The sequence below is a fragment of the Patagioenas fasciata genome, chromosome 3 (genome assembly GCF_037038585.1).
Source record: "Patagioenas fasciata isolate bPatFas1 chromosome 3, bPatFas1.hap1, whole genome shotgun sequence".
In the NCBI taxonomy this organism is placed as follows: Eukaryota; Metazoa; Chordata; class Aves; order Columbiformes; family Columbidae; genus Patagioenas; species Patagioenas fasciata.
In genome coordinates this window covers 1,443,633-1,458,656 of record NC_092522.1, presented here as the reverse complement: position 1 = coordinate 1,458,656, position 15,024 = coordinate 1,443,633, and the positions used below count along the sequence as shown (strand labels likewise).

The 15,024-nt window shown below is 46.5% G+C and overlaps 1 protein-coding gene across 4 annotated transcripts in view; it reads right to left on the bottom strand.

Annotated features, from left to right (window-relative positions):
* SPTBN1 (spectrin beta, non-erythrocytic 1) overlaps positions 1-15,024 on the bottom strand; it is a 108,984-nt gene that overhangs the window by 21,475 nt on the left and 72,485 nt on the right. For all 4 annotated transcript variants that reach the window (XM_065833463.2, XM_065833462.2, XM_065833464.2 and 1 more), the window contains 8 exons: positions 13,926-14,084; positions 13,019-13,321; positions 12,053-12,206; positions 10,495-11,365; positions 10,217-10,354; positions 8,850-9,606; positions 8,390-8,592; positions 3,054-3,144 (listed from right to left, as the gene is read on the bottom strand). In XM_065833463.2, coding sequence (XP_065689535.1) covers positions 3,054-3,144; positions 8,390-8,592; positions 8,850-9,606; positions 10,217-10,354; positions 10,495-11,365; positions 12,053-12,206; positions 13,019-13,321; positions 13,926-14,084 — 2,676 coding nt within the window. The remainder of the gene's footprint in view (positions 1-3,053; positions 3,145-8,389; positions 8,593-8,849; positions 9,607-10,216; positions 10,355-10,494; positions 11,366-12,052; positions 12,207-13,018; positions 13,322-13,925; positions 14,085-15,024) is intronic.

The following is a 15,024-nucleotide window of genomic DNA, read 5'->3' as shown; positions in this document are numbered from 1 at the left end:
TGTTAAGCTCCACAAAAGGGGAAAACTTATCAGAGCAACCAAAGAAACTCCTCATCTGATCTTGAATCAAATCTAAAGAGAAAAATGTCTATGTTAATCAAGACCTCCATAGACAGCGACGTTTAGGTTGTAACAGGCTACTGCGCTACTTAACAATCAAGGGCTACATTCGGGGTTACTGCAGAACCCCAAACCGGTGGTTCTACTCCTGCTGTTGTGGGTAGGAGACAGCTGCTGTGCCCTGCAGAGCGCCCTGCTTGCCTTCCATTGTTGGCTTTGTCTCAGTCACAGCACCGAGGCTTCTGAGGATCTCAAAGCGCTTCCCAAAAAGGTTGTTGGCATTAACAGGGGGATAACTGAGACACAGAGGGTACGAGGGGATCAAACCCTCATTTCTGCCTCTCGCAACATTGTTATGTTCCTTCTGCTCACACAGAAGTGCAAATAAAGCATTTAAGAGGTGACTATTAAAATCTGTTTTTTGCAACCGCTATAGTCACTGGAAGTCAGTATCTTCAGTGCAAAAGTAGATTTAAAAAATAATACAATAATTCCCCAAAACAGTGCCTCAGATTGATGTGTGGGGGATTTATTTCTCAGAAAAGCCCAAGTCGGTTGTTAATGCCAGCAGAGCTCCCTATCAGCCTTCCTCCCATCCCTCGCACCTCTACCTCAAAACGCTCTCTGCTCTCAGCCCCAGCAGACTCTAACACCCTGCGAGGAAAACCAGGCGCGATCTAGGAGAAACGCAGAGACAGAACCTTGCAAATCTGGCAGAGCGAGAAGGGAAGGTGAGAGAACCACGACTGCTGCTGCCTTCCCAGCCGCTGTGAACCCCAAGCTGCCACAGCCCGTCTCGCGGCAGGGGGTTCAGAGACATCTGCACCGCAGGACAGAACCTGCCACACGCTCTGAACAGGCAGAAAACCTGCGACGTGCAGGGTCTCGCCAAACGCTCCCGCTCTGGTGTCCCCAGAGAAATTAGCCCAGGCAGCGCTGGGACTTCTAAGCACTTCCAGGGGAGATCAGCTCTCATCTCCTGGAAGGTGAGTTGTGAAACAGGAGGAGGTCAAAGCAAACGGGATGGCAGAATTCATCAGATCTCCTCTTTCAGGATGTTCTGCTGTTGCTCCAATTCATTCACTCAGCAAATTTATTTAACACATTTGTATTCACGAATGCAAGAAACCGACCAAAAAAGCAACAGCCCAGGATGAGCCTGTGCCGCTGTCTCTGAGCGCTAACATGAAGACAGTCTGCTGCGTTCTCCCTCGTCGGGGACCGGGAGGGCAGATTTACTGCTGCTGAGCTGTTGTTGTGAGCACTGTTATCCTGCCACCTCCTCGAGTGCCACCGACTCTGCCAGTCGGAGGCAGGAAGGTGTGAGGGACAGGAGGCCACAGTGACAATAATGCTGCAGCACCAGCGAGGGCAGGGGCTGCAGAAAACACTCCGCCTTTCCTCAGGTCACGGATGGGTGGGAAAACACCCCTACAGCGGCGGGCAGCAAGGCCGAAGGATCATTGCCAGGTGACAAAGAGACTGCTTCACATCTGTTTCATCTGTTTTCTGACAACTCTCCAGCTGCACAGCCAGTGCTAAGGAAAAGGCCAAGTGCGAGGTGTTCCCTCGACCGTGCACCCCAGGATGGGGGATCCCTGCAGTCCCTCCAGCCCAGCGCAGGTATCAGCAGCCCCTTGGTAATCGTGTTCATGCCAATTCCAAGCCTCATTATGGCTGTCTGCTCAGAAAACAACCACACAATTATCGACAAGGCTAACGGCCTCTCAAAAGGGTCGGAGAAATTGGTAACATTTGGGCATTGCAAGTTCCGCCTTTGAAGCGCACAGCGCAGACACCCACGCTTCAGCGGCTGGAGAGCAACAATGGGGAGGAAAGGCATTCAGGCAGCCAGACACTGCAGCTTTTATGTTTCCCTTTTCTCTCAATGATCCAGGGGAAAAAACAGATCCTGGGGAACACAACCGCACTGAGAGAGGCCAGAAGAGCTCCAAGAGCCGGGGTGCTTCTCTAGAGATGTTACCGAGGAAGGAAGAAGCTGCTGCCAATAACAGCCCAACTTTTGCTGCTCTGTCATGTTTTTACTACCAAGGAAGAAGCGATTTCAAGCCAAGTTCATGGCTAGCTTACGCAATGCAGGAAAACAGACTGCATCCAGGCAACCAAGCAGTAAATATCATTTGCCCGGTTTCTGATCAGCGTTTTGTTTGTTTCTATTACAAAATCTCAGCTGTGGAGCAATTCCTTTCAGACACATGCAGTGACTTCCAGTCTCCTGCAGCTGCTGAAGATGTGCAGCTAATGTACCGACTCCTGAATTGATAAGCAGGGCTTTGTCACAGACAGCTCTTTGCAGGCTTCAGCTAAGGACAGCTCGCTTTTAATGCAAGGCTCTTCAACACCTGCCAGCATTGCATGAAATAACCTCAAAATTACTTGATTAATTCCTCGTGCTAGGAACAAGATTATTCCTAAGTTTAGAATGTTGGCTTCAGTGTACACAGTGCAAGTCACTAAAAATCTGGAAAGGATTTCTTTTTTTAAATGTTATAGTACTTAACAACTTTAAACACATGCAAACTATCAGATAAATAACACATTAAAAGTGATCCCGTTTAATCCTGCTCGCCTCTTATTCCTGACCTCCTGTTCTTCTGACTCATGCTTTGCAGAAATCACTCGAAACCTCCTGCACCAGCCCACCTACCTACACACGGCCAGAAACACAATCCTTAGTGAGTTCAGTGCTAATCCCACCAGATTCCAGATAATTAATATATACCACAGCAGAAAATCCTCACTGCTTTTGGCGATTTTCCCTGTCTTTCGGTGGGATGACAAAAGGAAATTCAGTTCCTGAGGAAAATAATATTGCAGGGTTTTGGGTGGGGTCTTTGTGAATTGTTTACTTGGGACTAAATACTATTGGATGGCTTGACTGCCAAACGCTGAGTATTCCAGTCCTCATGAACTAGGGGGTAAGAATGCTCTTCTGCAGGGTGCAGCCATAAAACTGAAAGGATGTCATTTACCTCTTGACAATCCTGAAGAAACTTCTGAAGATCCCTGTTGTCCTTCAGTCTCATCAGAAGTTCACTGGCTGCTTCACGGTTCTTCCGATGTCTAGTAAAAAAAATAACAGAAAAAAACCACCTTGAAATAGGCATTTCATGCAAAACTGTCACTTGTTGGGCTCTGCAGCCTCTCTGGGCCACACGTATTGCAGGAGTACGGGGTGTGGGTCTCTTTCTGCCTTTCCGCTGAAGGACATTTCGGAAGCTCAGATACACAGGTGTTATTTCATGTGCTTACTCGAGTTCAGCATCTGCTTGTTTTTGTGACCAGCTAAATACACAGGGAAAACGTTCAAGCCAGCAGGTTGCACGAGTGTGACGGACACAATTTGGCCCGCTCATTGCAAGACCACGGGGAAGTTCACACTGTTTGCCAAAAAACGTAAGAAAATGATCTGCAAAACTGCAACAATAAGATTGTTATGCGGCTCTTGCAAAGTGTGCACTTGCTGTAATGCACTTTATAATAAATACACCCTCGCTATATTCAGCACCTCCTGCTCCTGAACAAAGCCGGAACGGTTTATATAACCTTTCAATTGCTGTATTTAACAAACAACGCAGGCAACACACCTGTGTGTTTCTGCAAATCAAGCTTTGTGCACACTGGAACATATTTTTTTCGATCGTTTAAGAGTAGAGAGAAGCGGAGTTTAGTCCAGAAGCCCTATTTTTAATTCGTGACTGTTTGCATGGGAAGGATCAGCCAGGCTGGCAGTCCCAGGGCTCTTGCTGGTTCTTCAAATGACTCCCAAGGGACCTCTGAGCGTGTTATTAACTAACACTCAGTTTGGCGCAGTTACCCCTGTCCCTCAGTACTTCCATTACTTACGAGGCAATTTATATAGAGGAGGCAGAGTAAAGAAGATAACTTTTATTTACTGCTCATTGTGTTGGATTTGTTCATATTTCACCATACAGGGTCTCAAAGCGAAATATTGCTGTCCTCTGTAATAATCTGAGCTGACTACGGACAGAGAGTTGGAAATTCTTTCAAAGGGTGGCAATTCACGAGATGATCTCAGCACATGCTGGCAACAGCTCAATAAATCCATGACAGTGAAAATCTCCAGAGACTCATTATATTCTAAAAGATGATCAATTACACGTTGATGACAACAACTGGATTAAGATACCACTTTTCCTGATCTACAATAAGTTACCAGAGCAAGCCGTCTGGCACAAATGTCGTGACTTCAGAAACATGAGGAATACTTAGGAACATGTTCTACATAAAAGCACAAGGTCTGTAGGCAGAGGAACAGGAGAAAACCCTTCACAGGACTACAAATTGCTTCTGTTTTGTCTCAACAGCTTCCTCTGAATAACCAGGTAAGCAGCATCTCCACAGCTGTAGGTCAGGAAAACTGATTTACAGATGAGATGGCAAGGAAGACATAGGTACCCATCAAAGCTGGGGGCTGGAGTCCAAACCGAGGTAATCCCGAGGGTTTGACAGGTGTTACCTGGGAGGGCACAAAGGAAAGGACACATATTGTGCCTTAGGAAAAACCTCCATAACACAGCTAACATCCTTGGGGTTGATTCCACACCTTCTTGGTTGGTTCTTATATGCCTGGGCAAATACAGAGCATTACTCAGGTTGCTAAAATGAAGCAAGGAATTGCTTGGGTGATTTTATCGCGATGATTTCATAGATTCAAGGCTAGATTACATGATAGACTCATGTATTCTGGAGAGCACACACGTTGTGAAATTAAAAGGAGAATTTTCATGACACTTATTTGAATAGAGCTAAGAGTAAGCAGAGAAGTTCTTATGTTGAGAAAACTTGACTTCAGAAAACAGACAAAAATATCTCCCAGAGAGTGCTGGAAATACCAACTTGAGGAGCTTTGGAGGGAAACCACGCAGGGATACCAAACACATGATGACGTAGCTCTTGGGTTTGGTTTTTCTCTCCGCATAACACACATGATCTCTGGCACTTCGAGCTATTTAACTGTAAAAGGTTTTTTGGTTGTTCAGGATGACCTGGAGTGAGGCTGAAAGATGAGTATTCCCTGAAGAACCAGGCTGAACTATGACAAGGTTTAAACCGGGTACCTGAAGATGCGGTAGTAGAATTCTGAGGATGGAACGGGCAGGAATTCCTGTATTTTCACTGCAAAATAGATGCTATTGTTACGGGAATGAAGGACATAAAGAATTCGTTTAGTCTGTTTTCCTTTCCCCAGACTGGCTATACCTAAATATTATTAGTTCATGTTGCCCTAAATTCTTTAAAAGCTCCAGTGACAGAGATTTGAGACTTTTCTGTGTGTATCTACCCCTACGACCAGAAAGCTGCCCCTGCCCTCTACTAGCAGAACACCAGAAGGGCGTAGGAAGAACGACCAGGCAGACAGGCTGGAGAACAGAAATCGCGCAAGAAGATCCCAGAAAAGGTTGCTCTGCAGACTCTACTTATTCAGAATGACTTTGAGTTCATCTGCCTGTTCACATAACTAATCACATATATGACTTACACCACAGCAGTGCCTAGGGCTGCATTAAAAGGGGCCTTCCCTCTGCATATATTGAAAAGGTCCAAATGTCCAAGCTAAGCCAGACCTACAAGGTAAAAGAGAGGACGGGGAATGTACCGGAGTCGGTTAAAACGTGGGGGTGTCTTCCTTCTGTTTATGAAGAATCTAAAACAGGAAAACGAGATCTGTTCAGCACAAGGAGGTGTCTGACTCAAATTAATCCCAACTTTGCCACGCTGTGCCTGGGCTGTCTCCCCAGAGGCCCCTGAGAATGCTAACAATGCTGCAAACTGACAGAATCACTTGTGGTTTAACTGTAAGCCTGTGGCTTTCAAAGCCTGGGCAGGAACAATAAATCTTACATATAGCGTGAACGCAACTGCCTGCTAAGAATACTGAGATGCATGCAAGGCAGTGTTAGCTGCTTTAGGTGTTCCAGCAAACGAGAGGTATTCTCCTTTCTGAACGGGCAAGAACAGAAATTACTTCTGTTCTTTGCTGAGCAGAAAGTTGCACGAACACAAAAAGTGATGAAAAACAGACCCAGATCACAATCTGAGTCAGATCTGCCGCTGTCTTCAAACTAAACCTCACCTGCAGAATCAGAGGCCATGTGCAGGCAGCGCAGACCAGGGCAGCGCCCTTATGCTCTTCCAAGAGAAAACGGAGGAGGAAACGCTTCTCTGTACTGGCAGAAACAGCAGAAGGCAGCAACGCAGGGGCTGCTGCGCTGGGGAAACCTGCTCCTTACTGAGCTGGAAAAGCTACCTAGTGATAGTTTTATCCATATCCAGCTCCTTCCCTCACCCTTTCTCCATGTCCCTATGCCCATTTATTCCTCCCTGTGAGCAGCACTGAAAGGTTGTGCTGAGGTGTTTCTCTGCAGCTGCGCAGCTCCAACTCCGCTCCTGCACCCTCGTTCCTCAGCCTGCGCCTCCACGTCCATTTGGATGGAACCACGGTAGGGCAGGGTCTGTCTGCTGCACCCACGGATAGCGCGCTCTCCTCTGGAACAGCTTGAAAGTAAGACAGCAAAAAACACCAGCAACAATACGGAAAAACTACAAAGAGCTCCATATGGGAAGTATGGAGCCACTACACATACTTGTGCTTGTTTGTTTTGGTCCTTTGTTATACAGGCAGGTGGAGCCTGGTTGGGAGAGCAGATTTTTGTCAAACCAAAGAGGCTTCCTTTGCTACCACTCCCACTGCACCCAGCCCTGGGGCTTTGTTCTCCAGGCTTATCAGCCTCGCAGGCCGGGAGAGCCATCACACGGATTTCCTGAACAGCAGCGCACCGGATGGTTTTTGCAGGGCTCTGCACAAATAGCTTTGGAATTGAGGAAATGCGTTGGGAAAAATGGGCTCACAAAACATTCGGTCTCTGTGAGCTGCCTGCCATTCGGAATAGGAACTCCCGCACATGTCCCCCAGGCAGGATGGCCCTGGGGGCAGCGAGGGTGACACAGGACAGCGGGGAGCAGGGGAACAGTCACCAGAGCATCCCAGCTGACCATTTCCTACTCCATCCTGCGACGCTACCTCATAATATTCCAAACACTGCAGAAAGAAGGCACCAGGCCAGGATCAAGGCCTCCTGCTTTCCTAAGTGGGTGGGAAAACTCTGAGCACAGGACACTGAAAGTCAGAGACGGCAAAAAAGGAAAATGCACTTCCTCGCTTTCACCTCGATTGCTTTCATACAATCTCCTCCTCCTGGCCTTTGCAGCTTCTCTTTGGGATCTAAAGAGAGCCAAACTGGTTAGAGGGAGAATGAAAACATGAGGTGCACTTGGGATGAGGCTGTTGGAGGGCTCAGAATCCCTCAGCAAGCTTCTAGGAACAGGAACATCCACCCTTCTTGAAGCCTTGAGCCCCAGCTCCAGTGGGTGCGTACACAGTGGGACGTGTTTGCCCAAACAGGAAAGGTACAGCATTTGCTGAACTACTTCAGTTTCTTCTTGGAGATAAAGCCACTTGGGTAATTCCGAGCTGACCAGCTGTGGGATGATGCAAGTCTGATAAAAGGGTCATAACATCTGACATAAAAATTCCATGTGGGCTTACTGCTGTGTTCTGATATTCAGGATTGAAAAGCACCTTGAAATCCTGCACTGTTATTTAAATCAAAGGCAGAAAGAGCCATGAATCACAGCCATCAAAACTGAACATTTGGTTTCCAAAGAAAAAGAAACTCAGCACTCTATAGGATCCATGCCACAGCTAGAGAGACAAAGCTAAAGACTTGTTCTAGGATGAAAGACACACTTGTACCAGTGCTTCCTATTCTGATTGCAGGAGGGCCAGTGGAGCTGGAGGTGATCAAAGCCGGGCGGGCGGGTGGATCCAGCGCCAGTTACAGTCCTGAAGAGCCACATTCCTTCCTCGCAGGAAGGACAGGAACACATTATGACAATGAAATCAGTTGGGAGACAGCAGAGGAAACCAAGACCTGCGGAACCAGGTACAGCAGGTACAGCTGTACCAGGTACAACTGCTACAGCTGTACCAGGTACAACTGCTACAGCTGTACCAGGTACAACTGCTACAGCTCCCACCGAAATAAAAACTGTTCATACTCCAAGAGTTTTACAGCAACTCTAACAGAGCCAAATTCTGGGTAGTGAACTCATTACCTAGTAAGTCTCTAGAAAATGGGAGAGGTAACATTTAACTAAGATTCACCCGGCGCATTTTTGAAACATTACAGTTCCTGTTTTTCCACTGAACAAAGAAAACAGTCTGCAACTGACACTGTATGAACAAAGTATGAACAGCTACACCCTGCCAACATTCCCAGCTCACCTGTCATCAATAGAGTCCACCTTCTCCTGGATTTTATCGGAGTTGATGTTCCCGTCACTAACCAGCCTCCTGCCAGTCTCCACAACCGCATTGATCTTTTCTTCGTTGGCATCCATCGTGGTCATGAAATCCTCCTGTTTTTTAATGGCAGCTTCTGCTCCTTCCAAGGTAGTGGGCATCTCCGTGTGCGCCAGAACGTACTCCTGGGATGTGAGCATAAAGCAGAGATCTCAGCATCACTCTCAGACTACGCTGTCTGCTCCAACAATTCACCACATACGAAAAAGAAACCCATCTCCCAAGAACAGTTAGAAGTAAAGTACAATAAACAAGTTATAGTTTAAAAAAAGGGCAATTTATCCGTTTGTAGCTCTCCTGACAAATGATCTTGTTACCTAATTGCTTGCACTACATGGTGCCAATACGTAGAAATGAAATAAGGTCTATCTTGACCACTTGCCTGGTTATTAAGAAATGCTTCTGCTTGCTTGGTATCTCTGAGAAACAGCTGGTAGGCGTGAGACTGGGAAAGGAGATTTTGCCTGTTCTCCCACATTTTGTGAAGCTCATTCCAACCAGTGTCCAAAGCTTGTAGGCGCTGGCGTAAGAACATGTACTGAGCATCAGTTTGCCCTTGTGTCACCATCTCACCCATGTCCCTCATCTTCTGATAATCTTCCTCGTAATTGTTGATTTCGTTCTTAATGTTCTCGTGCTGAGTGAGCAGTTTCTCCGCCTCGGTGAGCGTGTTTGGCATATCTTCGGACGCGATGGCGGTCTGCGTCCTGGACAGCCACGACTGGAAGTCATCCAGGTCCCTGAGGAACTGCTGCAGTTTGCTTGCCTCTCCAAGCGACTCCTCCCGGTTCTTCAGGGTGGTCTTCATCTCCTCCCACACATCGTTGATTTCCGCGAGCCGCGAAAGGATAGCCTGTGCCTGGTCGGGGTGCTCCGATTCCAGCTTTTCTGCCTCTTTTTGCAGGTCGCTCAGCTTGGCTTCGATGGCCACCAGGTCACGTTCCATGCCCGTCAGCTTCCTCTGCAGGGCCATCACTCCGGCCAGGTCATTACCCAGATCTTGTGTGGATTCGATCACCTTGGTCTTTTCCCTGATCCAGGATTTGGTTTCGTTGCATTCAAGGTGGTAGTTCTGGATACTCAGAGCAGAGAGCAGAGCATCCTTCTTCCGATCTACCAGTTCCCTGAACTGGCTCCACCTGAAATTTGTGTGGAGAGAAAAGCAGAGCAATTGAGATTTGTGTATAACAGGGGAAAAGGTATCACAACACTGCTAAGCAGTTGCCTGCATTACCTTGGTAAGCCATGAAATAACTCAACTATTCATGTATTTTTCTGTCCTTCCCATATCTTTAATAGTTTTGGCAAAACAACCACTAACGAAGCTATGGCATACATTAGAATATGTCAAGTTCCAGTCCTTAGAAGTATAATTTTTTCACAAGTGAAAAACTCCTAGTTACACCTGATTTTCATGCTAAATCCTCTGGGATTTTGAAGCCGAAAAAATGAGTGAGTTTATATGAAATTCTATTGGTTTCTTTTTTTATCATAATAGTAACTACAGTAAATTTCCAGCTCTCAAATCAAAGTACTGATACACTCAGGACCTGATGAAGCCAATAGCAAAACTCCATCTGTCAATCAAATATTTGAGAGACACAGCTCTTTTTCCTTCTGAAGCTTTAAGCTCCTACCTTGAAGAGATCTCAGGTAACAGCGTATCTTAAACACACATAAAACCCCAAATGACCCCACCGTACTTGTTTCAGCCAGTGTCACGTTCACGAGCACGAGGCCTTCACTTACCTTGTGTTGAGTTTATCTTGCTGTGCTTTGATCTCCTTCTCACTTGGATGGCCGCTGTGCATTAGCTGTCTGGCAATCTGGTTCACAACTGCAACACGGGACGCCTGGTTGTTCATTTCTGGTTCTAAGCTTTCAAATCTGGAGGGCGAGGGAAAAACAAACCAAAAAAGATCACATAGGCGTTAGAGAATCTGAGCCACAGGCAAGCTGAAAAAGGTAGCTGGTGGAAAAACCTTCCACCTGGTGTCCCCCAAACCTCCTGGCAAAGGCAATCTCACCTGTGCTGGATCACCTCCAGGTCCTCCAGCTTCTCTGGAATCTGCATGTTATTCAGCCACTTCTCCTTTTCGTCAATCCAAAGCTCACAAGCATCCGCCTCACTGAACATCTTATAAAGAGCAAGGGTATCCTGCAAGGCCTGTTTTCGCAGCCGCGTCAGTTCCGCAACCTCTTTGTATCTTTCCTCGATTCCGGACAACCTGCCCTGCACGTCGGGAGACCCGGCGTGCTCCTGCGGCAGAGCCTTCGCCTGCTCGTGGAGCGAGTCGATGATCGGCCGGTAACTCGCAATCTCTTCAGCCACATCTTTGTGTTTCTTGACCAAGGACTGAGTGGAATACTCATCGTGGCCAACGTCGTTGCTGGAGACAATTTTGAGGATGTCCAACATCCACGCGTCAATGTCATCAGCGTCAGCCTGGAACTGGTGGAGGAGAGAGGCTTCCTCCAGATGCTTCTTCCTAATGGCAGATAACTGTTCCAAGTTAGCCCACTGCTCCCGGATATCCTTAATTCTTTCTCTGATTTTCTCAGACCCAAAATGCTCCTCCGCAATCATGTCTTCACCTTCTTTTATCGCCTGCTGAAAGTGGCCACTACGACCACTCATTTCGTCTTCAAACGCCTTATGTTTGCTCATGAGGCGGACGACACTGGTTAGGTCCTTCCCGTAGTCATCGGATGACAGGATCTGTTCCTTCTCCCGGATCCAACCCTCTTCTTCAGCCATTTCCCAGAAGAACTTCCAGAGGCGCCGGGACTCCTCCAGGCGGGCGCGGCGCTCGGCGGCGAGCTGGCACAGCTCTTGGTAACAGAACTCCATGTGAGCCACGCGGTCCCTGATAACCTGCGGGTCACAGGGCTTGTAACCTGCTCAGATACAGAGAGTGCGTTACAACTCCGACTTACTCATTTGCATCTCTACAGCTGGGGCGCAGGGCATTCTTAATTCCCGTCTGCTCCCTCTGCAGAGCTTACACAAAACAGCTCACAGTTATTCTCCTGAAACTGTGAACTATTCAAGTTCCACCAGACAACAACACATCAGAAAAACTGCTCTTTGCATAAAGTAGAAAAAAACCTGAAAGGAAAGATATTCATGACTGTTTTCAGTGAAATAAAACTCACTGCTCCAGACTTAGAACAGCTTCATACACACAACTGCACAAAATGAGCGGCATTTACTCTAGTTAATGACACTGCTCTAGTGGAATTGCTTTCATTTAGCATCAATTTGGACAACAGCAGACTGGCTCCAATAATCTGTATTGTTTGCACTAGAAACACAGAACAGGAATTAGTGGTTACTACTACAAAGTCAGAGCAGCTGCTGGTAGGAGCGTGACATCCCATGTGAAACACTGTGCCACAATGAGTCCTTGAGCAGGTACCCAGACGAATTAATCATTGACAGAGTAAAGAAGGAATAAATGAAGCTGGATTCTCCTATTCCGGTGCTGAGTTTAACCTAATATGCCTTGCAGAACTAATGAGGCATAATTATAGATAACCTTATAGGTAATTAGGACAAAGAAGGACGTGTTGGCTGCTCGTTACCTTCTCCATCGGTGGCAAACTTCTGAGCAGACGCATTGACCCCTCTGACTCTCTCGGCCTGAATAGCGATGTCGGCTTCCACAAGAGCGTGTTTCTGCAACAGGTCTTCAACTCCCAACAAATGCTTCCCGTAGTCTTGAGACAGCAGAAGCACCTGATCAAAATGTGAAAGACAAATAAATAGGCTGGAGGCCATAAACTGTTTGTTTCTTAATGACTCCAGGCACTACGCTGTTCTCTGTCGCCACAATGATTTAAACCCAGACAAACACCAGGCCCATAAGGAGAGATATTTCAAATGTCTGGAGTTGTGGTTGGTAGGAATTGGAGCCAATATTTTTCAAATCACGGGCAGCCATGAAGAAGCTGCCTGCTCTTTCAGGCAGTTTGAAGCGGAGGATGCTGTGGGCGCAGTGAGCTCAGCAGCAGCGAGGAAAAGCCCTCGGTGCAGGTGCTGGAGCTGCCGCCGAGCTGCTCACGTCCTGCTCTCCTGCAAGAGCTTCCCAGCCCGCTGGCGGAGGGACAGGAACAGTCACCGTCCTGCCCCAGATCCCAGGAGAACCGACAGGAAGAAATTCAGGCTTTTTAAAGCACAGAGGTGAAGAGGTGACTTGTTCCCCATGTAATTGTTACGAAGAAAGAGAGAATATTTAACTCCCTTTCACCAAAATCATCATCCTTATCCAAGCACTGTGACCAAAGCCTCTGGCCCTTATGAGAGAGGCATGAAGTTGAAAAGTAGCTTTTTATAGGAGCGAATTTGTTCCTTTTATTTACTTGTTTTTCATCTTTCTTTTTAAAAAAATCATCATAAGGTATAAGAAATTTGTTCACTGCTCTCAAATCTGGATCTTCAGCTTTGTCTGTTACACCAGAGGGGCAAAATGAATCTCAAAAGTTTACAAAAAAGGACACGTACACCTCTCCAGAATATTTGCTCTACGTTCTGAAATGGCTGACACCCACCTTCATCTCATCCATCCAGTCCATAATGTACAGCATTTCCTGGAAAATCTTCTGCAGACCGAGGTTCATCTCCAGTCGCTGTCTCCGCGCCCTGAGAAGCTCCAGCAGGTACTCCCACAGGCGGATAACGTTGTCCTTCCTCGCAGTGATGCGTTTGATATCATGGTAATTTTCAGTCTCAAGCTCCTTCGCAACCGCAACCACAGCCTGGACTCGCTCCTCATAAGCTGCAATGTCTGTCTCAATGGCCTCGTGCTTCTTTGTTGCGGCCTCTACTGCTGGAAGGTCAAAGCCAAAGTTGTCCTGTAGAGACAGAGACGCCTCTTCAGTAACGGTTGCTGAGGAGAGAAAAGCCCTACGGCTCACACCACCATTTCTGATGGTGCACAACACACTTGTTGGCAAACCCGAGATCTCAACAGGCTCTGAAAAGTCTTTAATAGAGGCAGAGATACCGGAGAACCAGTGATTAAATCAGAGGTATCATTGGGGTACCTTTGGGGGAAAATGCTGGTGGCCATCAGGATTGAGTTGGGGGTTTGGATTTTTTTTAAAGTAATCTCTAACATTAAAAAATTCAATTAATTCCTGGGCTAATTCCACTGAATAGACCAAACTATTCAGGTAAAGAAAATCTTGAGTGTGGGTAGATACTTCCACATCAGTATCTCCTGAGTACAGACGACAGATTCAAGGAAGGGATATCCCAAATGCATGGAAGATAGCACATATAGTACATACACGTACACCCTAAACATACATTTGTGCACACATACAATACACATAAATATACATAGATGCAGGAAAATATGAGGCATGGGGAAGAAGTGATCTCTTTGCAAGAACTGTATCCTGTAATTACTCATGGGAATCATTTTAGTCACACCAGAATTTCTGAAAGCAGCACCTGAGAAACGAGACGCTGGTTTTCGCTCAGCCAAGTTTCTCTCATAGCTGCCTTGCGATCAAATCTGCGTGCGAGTTGTTCCAGTTTCTCTTGTCTGATGAGCTCGTTTCGCAGTGCCAGTTCTCTTTCATGTTCAGCTTTTTCCAGTCTTTCCCAGGCCTGAAGACATGGGGAAGAAACACGCATCTTCTAAACACGCAGTCTGATAGGATTATGATACATCACGTCGGCTTCGCAAGAGATCAGGACTGAAATCACTACGGTCAAGTTTCGCAAAACTGGCTGATTTATTTATACGCCAATAAATCTGGTTTGTGTTGGCTGGCCTTACACCTTGCCTGCTAACATAAGTGCATGACTTTAAATTTGTTATCAATCCGTTCATTTTCTGAGTAAGGGGTATAAAACTTGTTTCTCAGATGCATTTTCACAAGTTCATTTATTTTTTGCCTCCAACAAAGCCTAAGCAAAGAGAGTATTTGTATTAAAAATAAAGAAACTTCTGAGCGCTACTCCCAAATAAGTGGATTCTACCTTTTTCCTTTAGGAAATGAGAATGAGAGATTCATGCCTCTCACCTCTAAAATCAACACACAATTGCTGTTCTTTATTTCAGCCACTTTGGAAAAGAAAACAACTGCAGAACTCTGCTAGTTTTGGTGCATTCCCATCCCTTTTTCCCCCAAAGCCACAAGTTATTCCCACACATGACATCAATATTACAAACCCAAGAAGTCTTAGAAGCATGTTGAAAGCCAGCTAATCACCTTTCAGACCTTCTTACAAACAACAAAAACACCCACAATTAAACACAAACTACCCTGGATTCCTCTAAATCCTAACAGATGTGAAATTGCCTGAAACCCAAGTATTTGAGGCATTCGCAGGAGCTTAATGTGAGCAGGAGAGCTGGGCAGCTCCCAGGACACACAGACACCCACAGCAGCCGCTCGGGGAATGCCAAGCATGATTAAATACAAAGGAGGAAAGCTCGCAGGTTTAAGTTGTTTGTTACCCTTGAAAGGGCTCGTCAGCTCTGCTGCTGTTCTGCCAGCTGCACCAGCACAAAACCAGAAACAGAAATGGCTGCAGAAACCCT